Genomic DNA, 14,552 nt, shown 5'->3' with positions numbered 1-14,552 from the left:
TGAACTAATGCGAGTTCAAGTTTCTGGTTTTTGCACCCAAAACAGCTGTTGCTAGAACATGGCCTTAACCCGACTAGGGCTGACTTTACTCATCCCTAGTCTGCAGGACTGGAGGCCAGAATAAGGAGCTGTCTCAAACTGAAAGATCAAGAATTGTGGAAGCATTGACTACACAATTGTTGGAATAGAAGAAAGTACTGCAATTTTCTGTCTCTTATACTGAAAATGGAAGCAGCTATGTGTAGAAGAATCAAGTATGGGGAGGCAGGGAATGAATGCAGTTGGGGGTGCAGGGAAGCAACTCCACTGGCCTTGGAGTTGGGGAATGTTAGTTATTATCTTAATTCTGCTGCATTCAAAGTGTGTGACACTGAACTAGTCACAGCCTTCTCAGCCTTTGGTTTTTTCATATGTAAAATTTAAAGAGTTACATGGATTACGTATGATATCTAATATCTTTTCGGCTCGAAATGTCAGCTTTCGGTGTAGCTCTGCACCACTTTGCCATTGCCCGTAGCAGCCCTCTTTATCCTTGCTTTTGTTTCTCTATCTGAAAGATATTTCTCCCCAAGTCCTGGAGACAGCCAGGACTGTCACAGTGTGTGACTGTGGTTTCTAGAATCAAAACCTTTCCTCTCCCTCTCTAACCGTGTCATGTACAGGTACAAGCCTGAACATGTGCAAGCTTTTTTTGTTCTTTGACTTTGGACAAGTTCATTCCTGCTTTCTCAAGTCTTCCCAGGCCTAAAGTGAAATCTAGGGTCAGAGGGAAAGATGTATGGAGGGAACATCTTGTCAGGAGAAAACAACAGACTTGAGTTATTCAATCAGAAAAAAGCTTAGAAGATTTTTTGGCATGAATCCAATTCTTGATGATTGATTAGGGCTTCCCTGGTGGCTCAGATGGCAAAGAATCTGCCTGGAGTGCAGGAGACCCATGTTCGATCCCTGGGTTGGGAAGATCCCCTGGAGAAGGGAATGGTAACCCACTCCAGTATTCTTGCCTAGAGAATTCCATGGAAAGAGGAGCTTGGTGTATTACAGTCCATGAGGTCACAAAGCATCAGACACAACTGAGTGACTAACATTGCACTTCATTTTCAATTCTTAATTGGTGGCTTAGTGGTAAAGAATCTGCCTGCCAATGCATGAGACGCAGGTTCGATCTGTGGGTCAGGAAGAACCCCTGGAGTAGGAAATGGCAACCCACTCCAGTACTCTTGCGTGGGAAATCCCATGGACAGAAGAACCTGGCGGGCTACAGCCCATGGGGTTGCAAAAGAGCCAGACAGGATTTAGTGACTAAACAACAACAACAAAATTCTTGATAAAGTACTTGTTTTTGATTTTTTTGGTTTATTTTTATGATTTTGATTTTTTTTTTATACTTGGACTTTATAGTTAAGCAAAAATGACATACTATCTTTTATATACTTATTCATGTGTATGCTTTAGTATTTTTACATAATTTTAAAATAGATTAATACAGAAACAGATTATCAAATTCGGAAGATACAAGAATGCATACATACCATTTCATCTACACTTCACTGTTTTCTGGATGTTTATTTTCCCTTCTAGGAAGGAATCACTACTTATACTAGCATTTAAAAAATTATTTATTTATTTGGTGTGCTGAGTCTTAGTTGTTACATGTGGGATCTAGTTCCCTGACCAGAGATTGAGCCCAGACTCTCTACTTTAGGAATGAGGAGTCTTAACTGCTGGACCATCAGGGAGGAGCCAAAGTTTTTTTTTATTTTTAATGAGACCTTCTAGAGATATTTTTATCCATGCACAATCACACATGAATTCATGCACACATGAATATAGTCATAAATATAAAGACTGCTATAATTATGAAATTGTTATAATTGTTTTTCCCCTATGGCAACATATTATGTAATAAAGCATCTTCACCCACTTACCAGTAAGACTTGGCTCTGATTGCTATAGCAGCATTTGGAGAGCTTCCTCATTTATTTAATCAGCTTTATAGTATTTCAGTGTTTGAGTGTATCAGAATTGGCTTATTTAGTTTTCTATTGCAGTTGCAAGTAATATTCTTTTACCTTTGTTGATTTGTGCATGTATATATCCATCCATAAGACTGGTTTCTAGAGATAGACTTGCTGGGTTAAAGGGCAGGTGTATGTGTGACCTTGATGGATGCTTCTAAATTTCACCCCCTAAAATAATGGTTGCTTTTATTTATATTCCCAGAGGCAATATGAAAGGGTTTGTTTCCCCTACACTCATTCCAACACAGTGAATTATAAACTTTTGGGTTTTGCCAATTTGATAGATGAAAGACAGTATCTCATTGTTGTTTTAAATTGTATTCTCTTACTGTGAGTGCAGTTGGCTATCTTTTCATGTGTTTAAGGACTATTCGTCTTTCCATTTTTATTAAGTATCTGTTAATATAATTTGCCAATATTTCTATATAGGTATCGTAAAGACAAGTTTGATCAGGTTATTTTGAATTCTGTAAAATAAAATCCAAATAATGGTCAGAAGTCAAAACAGAAGGTTTTTAATCTTAAAATAATTAAAGAGAAAAGATTTGAAAGAATTTCTGCTGATCATCTTCCCTTCAGCATTTCATTCTCTGTCTTCTTTTTCCTATTCATTTCTGTTCCTTCTCTCTCTTAACTGTTTGTAAGATTTTAAGTATACGTATGTAGTATATCTATTTACTGAGCACAGTTCTGTGATCTGTTTCCTTATTGGGTAAAAAGAAAAAATAATTAGATTTAATTAGAATCAATTAAAAAATGATTCTACATTTCAGTTCAGTTCAGTTGCTCAGTTGTGTCTGTCTCTTTGCAACCCCATGAACTGCAGCATGCCAGGCCTCCCTGTCCATCACCAACTCCTGGAGTCCACCCAAACCCATGTCCATTGTGTCGGTGATACTATCCAACCATCTCATCCTCTGTCGTCCCCTTCTCCTCCTTCCCTCGATCTTTCCCAGCATCAGGGTCTTTTCAAATGAGTCAGCTCTCTGCATCAGGTGGCCAAAATATTGGAGTTTCAGCTTCAACATCAGTCCCTCCAATGAACACCCAGGACTGATCTCCTTTAGGATGGACTGGTTGGATCTCCTTGCAGTCCAAGGGACTCTGAAGAGTCTTCTCCAACACCACACTTCAGAAGCATCAATTCTTCGGTGCTCAGCTTTCTTTATAGTCCAATTCTCACATCCATACGTGACTACTGGAAAAACCATAGCCGTGACTAGATGGACCTTTGGTGACAAAATAATGTCTCTGCTTTTGAATATGCTGTCTAGATTGGTCATAACTCTCCTTCCAAGGAGCAAGCGTCTTTTAATTTCATGGCTGCAATCACCATGATTCTACATTTATTAAAGGATAAATTAAAGATACAAATTTTTTTTGTGTGTCGGAGGTTTTAGTTGGAAGCAATAGAAACAATGGATGATTTGAACACAAATGGAACAGCTCTAGAATCTGTGGCAGGCATTTAACTAGGTTACTGATCTGTGAATAGTGGTTTGAGTCAAGTAACAGAACTCTGAGTCTATCACAGTCATTGAGCATGGCTTGATCACTACTGATAAAAGACCCTGGGGGCCACTGCTGGTACCGCTCTTCCTTTACCCTAGAAGATGGATGTGGCTGATACTGGCTTCTCTAGCTTAAATTTAGAGCACTCCTTTGATCTTTGGAACCATAGCATCTGATTTAGTTTGTCTAAGCTTTGTTTGGTCCGTGATCTGGTTGTGGTGTCTATGTTCTAACTCAAGAGAAGCTATGGAAGCCAGTATCAGGCATGCTCACCTTCTGTAGTCAAAGCCAGGCTCAAATAATAAAATGGGGGAGGCTCCATCATTGGAAGGGTGTTTAGATTCTGTATGGCCAAAAAGATTGACAGTCATCAGCAATTCTCACCTGCTTTTCTTCTCTGGGCAGAGATCTTCAAAAGATGACCACTTGAAAATCAATCTGATACAGTATTTCTTCTCTTGGCCTGAAATGTTGAGGGCTAAAGAGGAAAATAATTGGTCCCCTCTTTGCATAACTTGGTCAGAGTTTGGCTGAGAAAGGAAAGAGGAGGTTACAGGTAAAGAAATAGCTGCCAAAGCCAAAATTTATGCAAAGCCAGAGTTTATGCCTGAAAGTACCAATTTGTAATCCTTCCTTCACAATACTCTGATATTAAAATTATACAGTCTCTTTCCATCTGCTTACTTTTTCTCAAAAATGATTTAATACATTTACAATTTCTCCATGAAAATGACAAATTTATTGTTTTTCTATCTTCTGGAATTTCAACAACTAAGTTAGGGCCAGCCATAAAGATACACATGGCCTAAAAAGTGAATATAACTCATTTTCCTCAGGCTAATTGCACTAGTTTGTTAGGGCTGCTACAAGCAAGTACCACAAACTGGGTGGCTTAAAACAACAGATCTGAACCTCTAGCAATCTAGGAGACTGGCAGTCCAAGTTCGCTAGAAGTCCACGGTCAAGGTATCTGCAGGGTTGGTTCTTTCTGTGGGCTGAGGGGGAAGGCTCTCTTCCAGGCTTCTCTCTTTGGCTTGTGCTGCTGCTGCCGCTAAGTCGCTTCAGTTATGTCCGACTCTGTGCAACCCCATAGACAGCCTCCCACCAGTCTCCTCTGTCCCTGGGATTCTCCAGGCAAGAACACTGGAGTGGGTTGCCATTTCCTTCTCCAATGCATGAAAGTGAAAAGTGAAAGGGAAGTCGCTCAGTCATGTCCTACTCTTAGCGACCTCATGGATTGCAGCCCACCAGGCTCCTCCGTCCATGGGATTTTCCTTGGCTTGTAGATGGCTGTCTTCTCTTGGTGTCTACACTTCGTTTTCCTTCTGTCGGTGTCTCTGCATCCACACTTACCATTTTATAAGGACAACAGTTATACTGGATTAGGGCCCATTCAAATGACCTCATTTAACTCGCTTATCTCTATAAAGATCATATCTCCAAATATGGTCGCATTTGGAGTGCTACCTATGCAGACTGCAACGTTTGAATTTTGAGAGGGACACAATCAACATTAATCCCGTTGCTAATCTTAATAAAATTTTGTGTTTAAGAGAGGAGGAAAGGAGACTGTAAAAGACTCCTTTGGCTGTATTGGTTTCTAATTTGAGAAGATAGTAGTGCCAAGGGCCAGGAGTCTGAGATAATGGCATTTCCAAACATGAACAGGCCTGAGAAGACCTCTCAGTATGCAATCTATGAGAGTGATGTTTTAAAAGAATAATTTGCAGACATGATCTAGGCAATTACATATATGGAGAATTTGGTAGGTATGTGTCCTGTGTATGCAGCACTAGAAACATTTTGTGTGTGTGAGAGACTTAAAAGCACAACTTCTCTAATTTGCTCTAGGTGCTAAAACTTATTCTGAAAACAATTTGACGATATTACAATAGAACTTAATTCTGCTATTTTTACTGAATTTTCCTTTGATTATAGGAAATCATAGATCAATACAAAATCTCAAAACTCACCAGTATTTTCATATGGATCCATCCAACTGAATGAAACCAACTTTTTGGAGCACCTAAATTTAAAGCAAAATGCAGTAAAGAAATATACTAAAGCCAGAAAATTTTGATGGAATCTTCTCTAATTCTTCTGTCTTATCTATCTCACAGGACACAAAAACAATAGTATAAACTACATAAAGCTCTACAAGTCCAAGGTATTTTAACCAAACTATGAGTAAAGCCTCACTTTTGCTTTTAGGTCACTGAGACATCTGGCAAATACGTTATGGGTCTCAAGCACCTCAGAAATAAAAGGATTGCAGAGATGTTGCAAAAAAATTAATAGTATAAACACTTAATACCAAATGTTATTAAATAGCTTTATTAAAATTATGGCCTGAAGGTTTTAAAATAGATTGCAGTTTAAGACAGCTGATTCTCACCTGAGTCTCCTTTGCACTTAGTCTAAGTTTTTTAGGTTCCTACCATATTCCATCTTGGACTTTGGCAAATTGCATGTATATTTCACATCTTTGGCAAGTTATACCTACTTTATGCCATACTCTGCACTAAGCTCATGGGAAGAATGTGTTCTATTCATTTTCCTTTTCTTTGAGGGCTTCCTGCTTTACATGTTGCTGAATAAAGGAGTCACTGTAAACATTATCTTGGAAACACTTGAATGTGAATGAGCAAGGTAACCACATGATGGCAGTATGTTAAAGGAATAAAGAGTCCTTCACTTCAAGCCGTCGTTTTAACTTAAAAACATCTATATGATCAAAGAGAAAAACCTCAAATCTACCTACTTAGTGAAACCTTTATCTAGTTTATTTTTACAGATGCAGGAACTGAGGGTGAATGACGGTTTCCAGCTTTCAAAAACAGCAAGGATTAAGAGAGCTCTGAGCTCCGAGATTTTAAAATAAAACCAGACAATCAGGCTGTGACTCATCCTTCAAACTGAACGATTTTGGGTAACAAGTAAGGGAATTATTTGGCTAATTGTACAAAGAAGAATAATTTATGGATTGTGCCTAATTTTACTGTCTAGTAGTTATACAAGACATTTGGGGTTACTCTGCTGATTAAATTGAAAAACCTCTCAGTTACATACATGCATGCATTACTTTTGAATGAATAGCCAAAACATTGCAACGATGAATTTGAGCAACAATTTTGCCTTGTAGTCTGTGACTAAGAATTTTTATTTCACTAGCAAACAGATCAGTCAACATTTGAAAACCTCCAACTGCTTGATAATTGCCCAAGGAATGAGAGAGAGCCAGAGGCAGGTTCTTGTACTGGAAAAGTCTAGGTGTGATTAACAATGTCATCAGACAAGTCTTTCAAACTCTTGGTTTTCTCTTTTCTTTTTCATTGGCTTTGTTTTCAGCTAGGATTTCTTTTGTGATGGTGAACATCACTCCAGGTTGCATTTAGTTGGAGGTTTAGCTAGTTCAAAAAGAAAGGTGTCTATCCCATAGTTTCAACAAAATCTCTGGGGCTGGCTCCCATTGGCTGGTCTTGGATACTTACAAATTTCTGAACCAATCACAGTGACAGGGAGGAACGGGATGCTCTGACTTGCCTGTTCAATCATAGGCACTCAACTGGACCCAGAATGGAGTCATTTTCCTCTGCAGTAATAACATGACCTGAGAATGCAAGAATAATGGCACCCCACTCCAGTAGTCTTGCCTGGAAAATCCCATGGACAAAGGAGCTTGGTGGGTTGCAGTCCATGGGGTCGCAAAGAGTCGGACACGACTGAGCCACTTCACTTTCACTTTTCACTTTCATGCATTGGAGAAGGAAATGGCAACCCACTCCAGTGTTCTTGCCTGGAGAATCCCAGGGATGGGGGAGCCTGGTGAGCTGCCATCTATGGGGTTACACAGAGTTGGACACGACTGAAGTGACGCAGCAGCAGCAGCAGAAGCAGAGAATGCAAGAACAGAGGTTTCCCAAAGGAAAATCAGGATTCTGTTACCAAAATAAATGGGAAGGGATATTAGGCAGATTGTTGTTTAGTAGCTCAGTCATGTCCAACAGCTCCAGTACTCTTGCCTGTAAAATCCCATGGATGGAAGAGCCTGGTAGGCTGCAGTCCATGGGGTAGGTAGGAATCAGACACAACTGAGGGACTTCACTTTCACTTTTCACTTTCATGCATTGGAGAAGGAAATGGCAACCCACTCCAGTATTCTTGCCTGGAGAATCCCAGGGATGGGGGAGCCTGGTGGGCTTCCGTCTATGGGGTTGCACAGAGTTGGACACGACTGAATCGACTTAGCAGCAGCAGCAGCAGCAGCATGTCCAACAGACCCCATGGACTGTAGCCCACCAGGCTCCTCTGTCCACAGGATTTTTCCAGGCAAGAGCATTGGAGTGGCTTGCCATTTTCTTCTTCAGAGGATCTTCCCGATCCAGTCTCCTGCAAGTCTCCTGCTTTGCAGGCTGATTCTTTACCACTGAGCCACCAGGGAAGATAAACAATAGCTGCTCACCAAAAGAAATTTACAAGACGCAGTCCCTGCTCTCAAGAACCCTACACACTTATAAATAATCATGAACTGAAGAAGTATGATCATCAACATTATGTTTACAGTTGCTTTAGAGTTTTGGAAATACTTATTTCTTGCAATCCTTAAAATAAGTGTTTCAGATCAGTCCTGTTTTGTGATTAAGGACAAAGAGAAACATAAACATTAAATTATTTAACTGCTGCTTAGCATGTCCAACACAGAACTTACACCAAAATAGAAACATATTTATATTTTCCCAGATGACAGTAGCTCTACCTGTGTATAACACTAGGGCATGCTTGTGTGTGTGTGCTTAGACTCTCAGTCGTGTCCCATTCTTTGCAATGCTATGGACTGTAGCCTGCCAGTCTCCTCTGTCCATGGAATTCTCCAGGCAAGAATACTGGAGTGGGTTGCCATGCCCTCCTCCAGGGGATCTTCTAAACCCATTATGGGTAGTTATTTGTGAGTCGAAAATACTTTCATATTATAGGATCTGTTTGCATGTGCCCAGTTGTGACCGCATGGACTGTAGCCCACCAGCTTCTTCTGTCAATGGAATTTTTCCAACAAGAATACTGGAGCAGGTTGCCAGGAACCCAGGGATTGAACATACGTTTCCTACATTGGCAGACAGATTCTTTATCACTGTGCCACCTGGGAAGCTCCCATACATTATATGATCTAATATGCAATAATCAAGCTGTGTTTGACAGAAGAAATACCACCTAGCACAGTGTTTTCTCAAATTGTGGTCTGCCTACAGAGTAATTTCCTTGAGTGTTTGTTATAAACACGAATTCAAGGTCTTCATTCTTCAGACTTCCTGAATCAGAACCTCTAGAGATGAGGTCCTAGAAATTAATGTTTTTAAGCCAGAGGCTCACATGAGTTTTATGCACCATGATGTTTAGGTATTTCTGACTTAACACATTTAATTACACACAGCCTTAGTGATCTAACAGTTATAGGAATGAAATCAGACATCTGCAGGATTCCACTCAGTCCCTCCTTTAGGTTTTGCCTCTTAGTCTAGTCATATTTCCCTTTTTATTCTCTTCCCTCTAAATTAAAATATTCATAAATTAGAAAGACTAAGAATTATGCCATCATGTCATCTAATTTGTGATATTCCAAATTAATCAGTGAATGAGTATCAATTTTTGTAGCAAATACCATAAAATAAAAACTTAGAATTGGAAAGGAAATTAGCTGAGTGGCTCTTAGGCTCAGATAAGGAAACCCATTTCCAGGAAAGTGGACTTGCTTAGCTAGGAAGTTGGTATGGATGGTCCTTTTGAAACTACTCATTTTTAAATGACTATCTCATTTGGGGAAATCATCATAAAATTCAGTTAACATTTAGAATTAAAACCCAGCTTAGTTACATTTAATTGTGTGCGCACTAGAGCATAGAATTCAATTTTGGAATCCTGAACCATATTTTATTACTTGTCTTTATGAATAGTTAATGGACATTTGCTATTCCTATGCATGTATTCCTCATTATATGCCCAAAGTGGTAGGAGTAAGTACTTGTATTCCCATTTGCTAAATGAGGGATCTGAGGCATGTATAGATTAGAAGTAGGAACTAGGAAACAGGAGGTCAAGGGTTTCCTGGTAAGGCCAGCAGGCCCTGTTTTCTAAAATGAGCTAGTTAAGCTGAGTTGGAGATGGAAGACAATGACTGGTGTATGTTAATTTTCTTGACAGGGATTTTCCATAAGTGCAGTATAGCTTAGGTTTAGATTTGTGATGTTGGCCTGACCACTGAGGTGGCCTCCATTTGGTGAGTCCAGATGTACGGGTTAACTTTATTAATATAATATAACCATGTGTTACTTTTGCTTCATGATTTTAAGCTTACCTTACTTTGCTTTTCATTTTCCTTGGTGTTCCTACAGTTTATTTTCTTCTGCTTCATCTTTTCATCCTATACTTTCTTTTAGAGCAAAATCACTTCCTTTTTATTATACTACTCTAATTTTAACAGTTACTAAAAATGAAGATTCAAGTTAGTCACTTTTTATATTGTATTACTTTGGCAAAAACAACCTTTTCCCTGTTTTATTTTTCTTCAGATTGAGGCAGTTTGACTAACTTGGTTTGTTCAAACTGAGGGACAAGAGGAAATAAATCTGGGTGTTCAGCATAAAAAGAGCTAATGACAAAGACATGTTTAGGGACAGGGGCTTTTTGTCTTTCCTAGGTTATTCTTCATGTCTTTTTGATATCTCTGTTCTCTGGTTCTTATCTTTAAAAGACAGCTGTTTTACCCCAGGCATAAATCAGAATAGAAAAGCCAGTTACCCAGCAAAGCTGGGCCTGGAGGGAGGATGAAAGGGAATAAGCCTCCAGAGAAGGAGAAAGGAAGAATAAAGGACCCCTGGAGAGTCCACTGGGCCAAACACAACAAACACGCTGGTGAGCACAGACAGAACAGAGGCACTGACTAGGGAAGAAAAAGATGACGCCTTTGATGCCTCATAACCAGAAAAGAAGATCCCAGGCGAGTGACACACATGTCTTGGGAACAATTCTGCCCCAGAAGTACAAGGCGCACGCCCGCGATTCATGGAGTACATGGGAGGTAAGTAAGGGCTCAATTCCCGGGCTCGAGACCAAACAGGAAAAGAGGGAGAAATGTGCTAATTGTAAATCATGGTTACATAACATAGGAACCACACTGTATTTTTCCACAATGCTGCAGTTAAGAATTAATAGAGGAAATATTTGTTTTCTTGGAGAATATATTGAAGACACATTTATTCAAGATTATATGCATCAAAAGTTTTTTCAAAATGTATATATACACACAAATTTGGACTTCCTGACTTAATCAGTTTATTTAAAAACCTGTAAACAAAGAACTCATAAAACACTCATTAAAATTTAGCTGATTATTTGACACCAGATAGCTAGCCTCGCATTTTTCCATTTTTTAATCTGCTGATAGAAATCATATAAACATAGTTTAATTTATACGAACTTAGCTGAAAAGTTGGAGGACTAATATCAATTTCAGTTAATGTTTTTATGTTTTGAAAGTTTGTTTGGTATCAAACAGAGCTTTTAAAAAGTTGAAGCTCTGTGTGAGGAAAATAAAAATCTACTACAAGACTTGCTTGCTATTACTGTTGTCAGCTCATTCATATTTTAACATCCTCTTACTCTGAGGTATTAGAAACTGGATTATTTTCATGCAGGTAAATAAAGATGATGGGGGCTGCAGAGGTGGTGGAGGGGGGATGCTAGTGGTTTTGTGATGGCAAAGAAAATGTATTTATGAACTAATGAAAAAGTACACATTTTTAGACATCTATTACAGCTAGAAATGCAACTTTAGGTACTTTAATGGTACTGGTCTTGATTTGTACTGCTTCTCACAACTCCCCTTAAATCTACTGCTTTATCTCTGTGCATTTCTTTTCTCTTAGTTGATGGCTAATGGACATTGTACACCTGATAATCCCCAAAGAAATGAAACTAGACAGGACCTTTAAGGAGCATAAAAATTCAACTCTGAGCTGTGTACACGCACACACACACACACACACACATACATACCAGAAACCAAAAGAATTTAGGGAGAAGCTGTGATGTGCGCATAAGAAAAAAAGCTATGGAATATAGTAAGGTAGAACTTAGTTTTACAGAATATTCTTGAACAGAAACTATCGTAACTGCTATGCTATCAGGCAATACTGAGTCTGAATAACAGCAATTATATGAATATTTTAAGACTACAGATACTTCCTTATGTATAGGGTTTTTAAAAAATTAGTTTTAAAAAAACTTTTGCACCATATGGATACAGTGCAAAATTCAAGAATTATAGTAAGAGGAAGCCACTAATCCCCTATGACAAACTCCTACTTCATCACTCCTAACCTTCACCCACCAAATTCTGCCCCCTGGAGGCAACTACAGTTAAGATATCTTGTGTGTTGTCCAGAGATGTTATATGGAAAATTTCAAACGCTCTATTTTGTCTCTTGGTTGAAACTTAAGAACTTCAGTTTTCCATTGACTTAAAACAGCAAAGTAGAATTCTAGTCTTTGGTTCTCACATGGAAATGACTTCCATATCAGTCCAGACAACTGAGAGTTTGCTGATTATGCCAGGCATGGTCCCCATTCTGCCTTAGAGAGAGTTCTTTTCTCTCTCAAGATAAATAGACAACTCCTAGGAAGCTGTCCTCCCTTAATGGACCCTACTTCATTAGTTCATCGCCAAGAAATTACAGCTGATCCAAATGAAAATGTAAAATGAATGTGATTTATTTGTTTAGTTTGAATGATATGGGTGACCTGGACTGTGAAAAGAGACAGATTACTCTTTGTTTTTTATTGTTATAACCAAGCTTTCCTATCTGTTTTGGGTGAATTATCACCAGCCACCTGAAAATACACTAATTAAAAAAAACAAAACAAAAAACAAAACAGGGAGAAGCTATGCATCTTCCTCCTTGCAGAGTACTGATAAATTTATACAACTATCTTGTCTATATAAAATACCTATTATTAATAATTCAGCAATAGAGCTTTCTCTTTAAAAAATTGATGATGTCACCAAAATAGCTATAATTTGCAACCATTTAAAACTTACTAAAATGGTATGGCAGAAAGTCCTATCAAAATACCCATGGCTCCTATAATGCCAAAGTTTTGTTTTGATATTTATAGCAGATGAATGCCAGCACTGTGTTAGTTCTCATTGCAATAAATGTGAGATTAAATTGGAATGACAAACAAGCTATGATGACAGTTAATGACGGGAACACTCTCTGATACTCCCTGCTGCCATCTAAATTGGTCCATATAGCAGTCCGACAGGTGGGTTGCTGGGTGCAAATTGTTGTTATTGTTTAGTCACTGAGTCCTGTCCGATGACCCCATGGACTTTAGCCTGCCAGACTCCTGTGTCCATGGAATTCTCGAGGCAAGAATACTGGAGGGGGTTGCCATTTCTTTCTCCAGGGGATCTTCCCTACCCAGGGATCAAACCTGTGTCTCCTGCATTGGCAGGCAGATTCCTGACTACTGAGCCACCTGGGAAGAAAGACTGCTGGGTGTAAATAGGACCATTCAAATTTGGCAGAACAGTTACACAGTGATTGTATTCAAGATGAGCATCTCATATCTCAGAAAGTATCCTAGTTGTATTGCTAGTTATGAATCATTATGCCCTTAGTATGTGCCAGCAGGAAGTCACAAGAGTCTACACCTCTTCAATACTTATTTTCCTAGGTCAACCATCATTAAAATGTTCATTTGTCATTATTTATAAATTAAATTTGAGTCTCTGAGGATAAAAGTCTTTTTTCTACCTTCTAAATTAAAATTTTATTTTAACGCTATAAACAGACTTTTTTTTTTTAATCAAGTATTTCACAAGGTTTATCATTTAAAAACAGCAGTCTTCTCCTCCTTCCTTCTCCTGATTATTGTTCCTCAAAAACTACTTTCAACTTTTAGATCTTTCTCCTGGTATTTATAAATAACATTCATGTAGTACTATTTTGTTCAGTGTATTAATATTGATAAATTCTTATTTCTAACCTCTGCACTCCTGTCCTTCAAACACGAAGTTACCCTTTCTTTGTTCTAGTATAGCTACAGCTTCCTCTTTGCTAAACCAATATTCAATGTTTATTATTATGCCCATTTAAATATCATTTACAGCTGACCCATGTAGTATATTATAGGGGAGGAAAAATGTTTTCCTTGACCCTTTTGATTGAGTCTGAAAGTTAAACTGACAAAGACAGATTAATAGGAGGAGGAAAGCATAATTTATTTGACATGTTTTTACATGACATAGGGACCTTCATAAAGAAATGAAGATCTGAAGAAGTGGTTAAACCTGAATGTTTTTGCTAGGTCTGATGAAGAATGGCCAGCTGTGAAGAAATGTGATAGGACAAAGGGTGTGAAGTCAGTGACGTGACAGGGAAAACTTAGCAAGACCTGTTCATCTGGATTCTGGGTCCTAGAGAAAAGGATGTTCCTTTCTTATAGGTATAGGGAGGGTACCTCTACAGGAGAAATCATGTGACCTGCTTCAGGGGAGAGGGGCAGGGGAAGGTCAAAGAGACCCTCTTGCTTATTCAGTTTTCTCAGACTCTTTCAACTTAAAATATTAAATATGCCAAGGTGCCATATTTTGGAGTCTCTTATTCTGAGCTCCATCAACACAATGATTACAATTACTTTCTTCTATAATTTTGTTGTCTAGACAGTTATACTTTCATCTTTTTATTTTTTGGATTAATTTTCCATATGCTTATATCTAATTCATCCTGTGTTGCTTTACAAAGCGTTACCTTCCTCTTAATATATTCTAGAAGAGATGGAAAGAATACACAGAAGAACTGTACAAAAAAGATCTTCATAACCCAGATAATCATGATAGTGTGATCACTCACCTAGAGCCAGACATCCTGGAATGTGAAGTCAACTGGGCCTTATGAAGCATCACTAGGAACAAAGCTAGTGGAGGTGATGGAATTCCAGTTGAGCTATTTCAAATCGTGA

The 14,552-nt window shown here is 38.5% G+C and overlaps 1 protein-coding gene across 5 annotated transcripts in view; it reads left to right on the top strand.

Annotated features, from left to right (window-relative positions):
- LOC109560123 (secretory immunoglobulin A-binding protein EsiB-like) overlaps positions 1 to 14,552 on the top strand; it is a 62,454-nt gene that overhangs the window by 31,281 nt on the left and 16,621 nt on the right. Inside the window, exon 1 of one of the 5 annotated variants that reach the window (XM_070791160.1) lies at positions 10,288 to 10,605. The exons of 1 other annotated variant lie outside the window; for it this stretch is intronic. In XM_070791160.1, coding sequence (XP_070647261.1) covers positions 10,590 to 10,605 — 16 coding nt within the window. In that variant the 5' untranslated portion in view covers positions 10,288 to 10,589. Of the gene's footprint in view, positions 1 to 10,287; positions 10,606 to 14,552 lie in introns of those variants that run through there. 3 more of the 5 variants (XM_070791161.1, XM_070791157.1, XM_019962113.2) reach the window with 3 other exon arrangements.

The sequence above is a fragment of the Bos indicus genome, chromosome 6 (assembly GCF_029378745.1).
Source record: "Bos indicus isolate NIAB-ARS_2022 breed Sahiwal x Tharparkar chromosome 6, NIAB-ARS_B.indTharparkar_mat_pri_1.0, whole genome shotgun sequence".
In the NCBI taxonomy this organism is placed as follows: domain Eukaryota; kingdom Metazoa; phylum Chordata; class Mammalia; order Artiodactyla; family Bovidae; genus Bos; species Bos indicus.
Note: the sequence above shows the minus strand (reverse complement) of the source record. Positions and strands in the feature narration are given on the sequence as shown.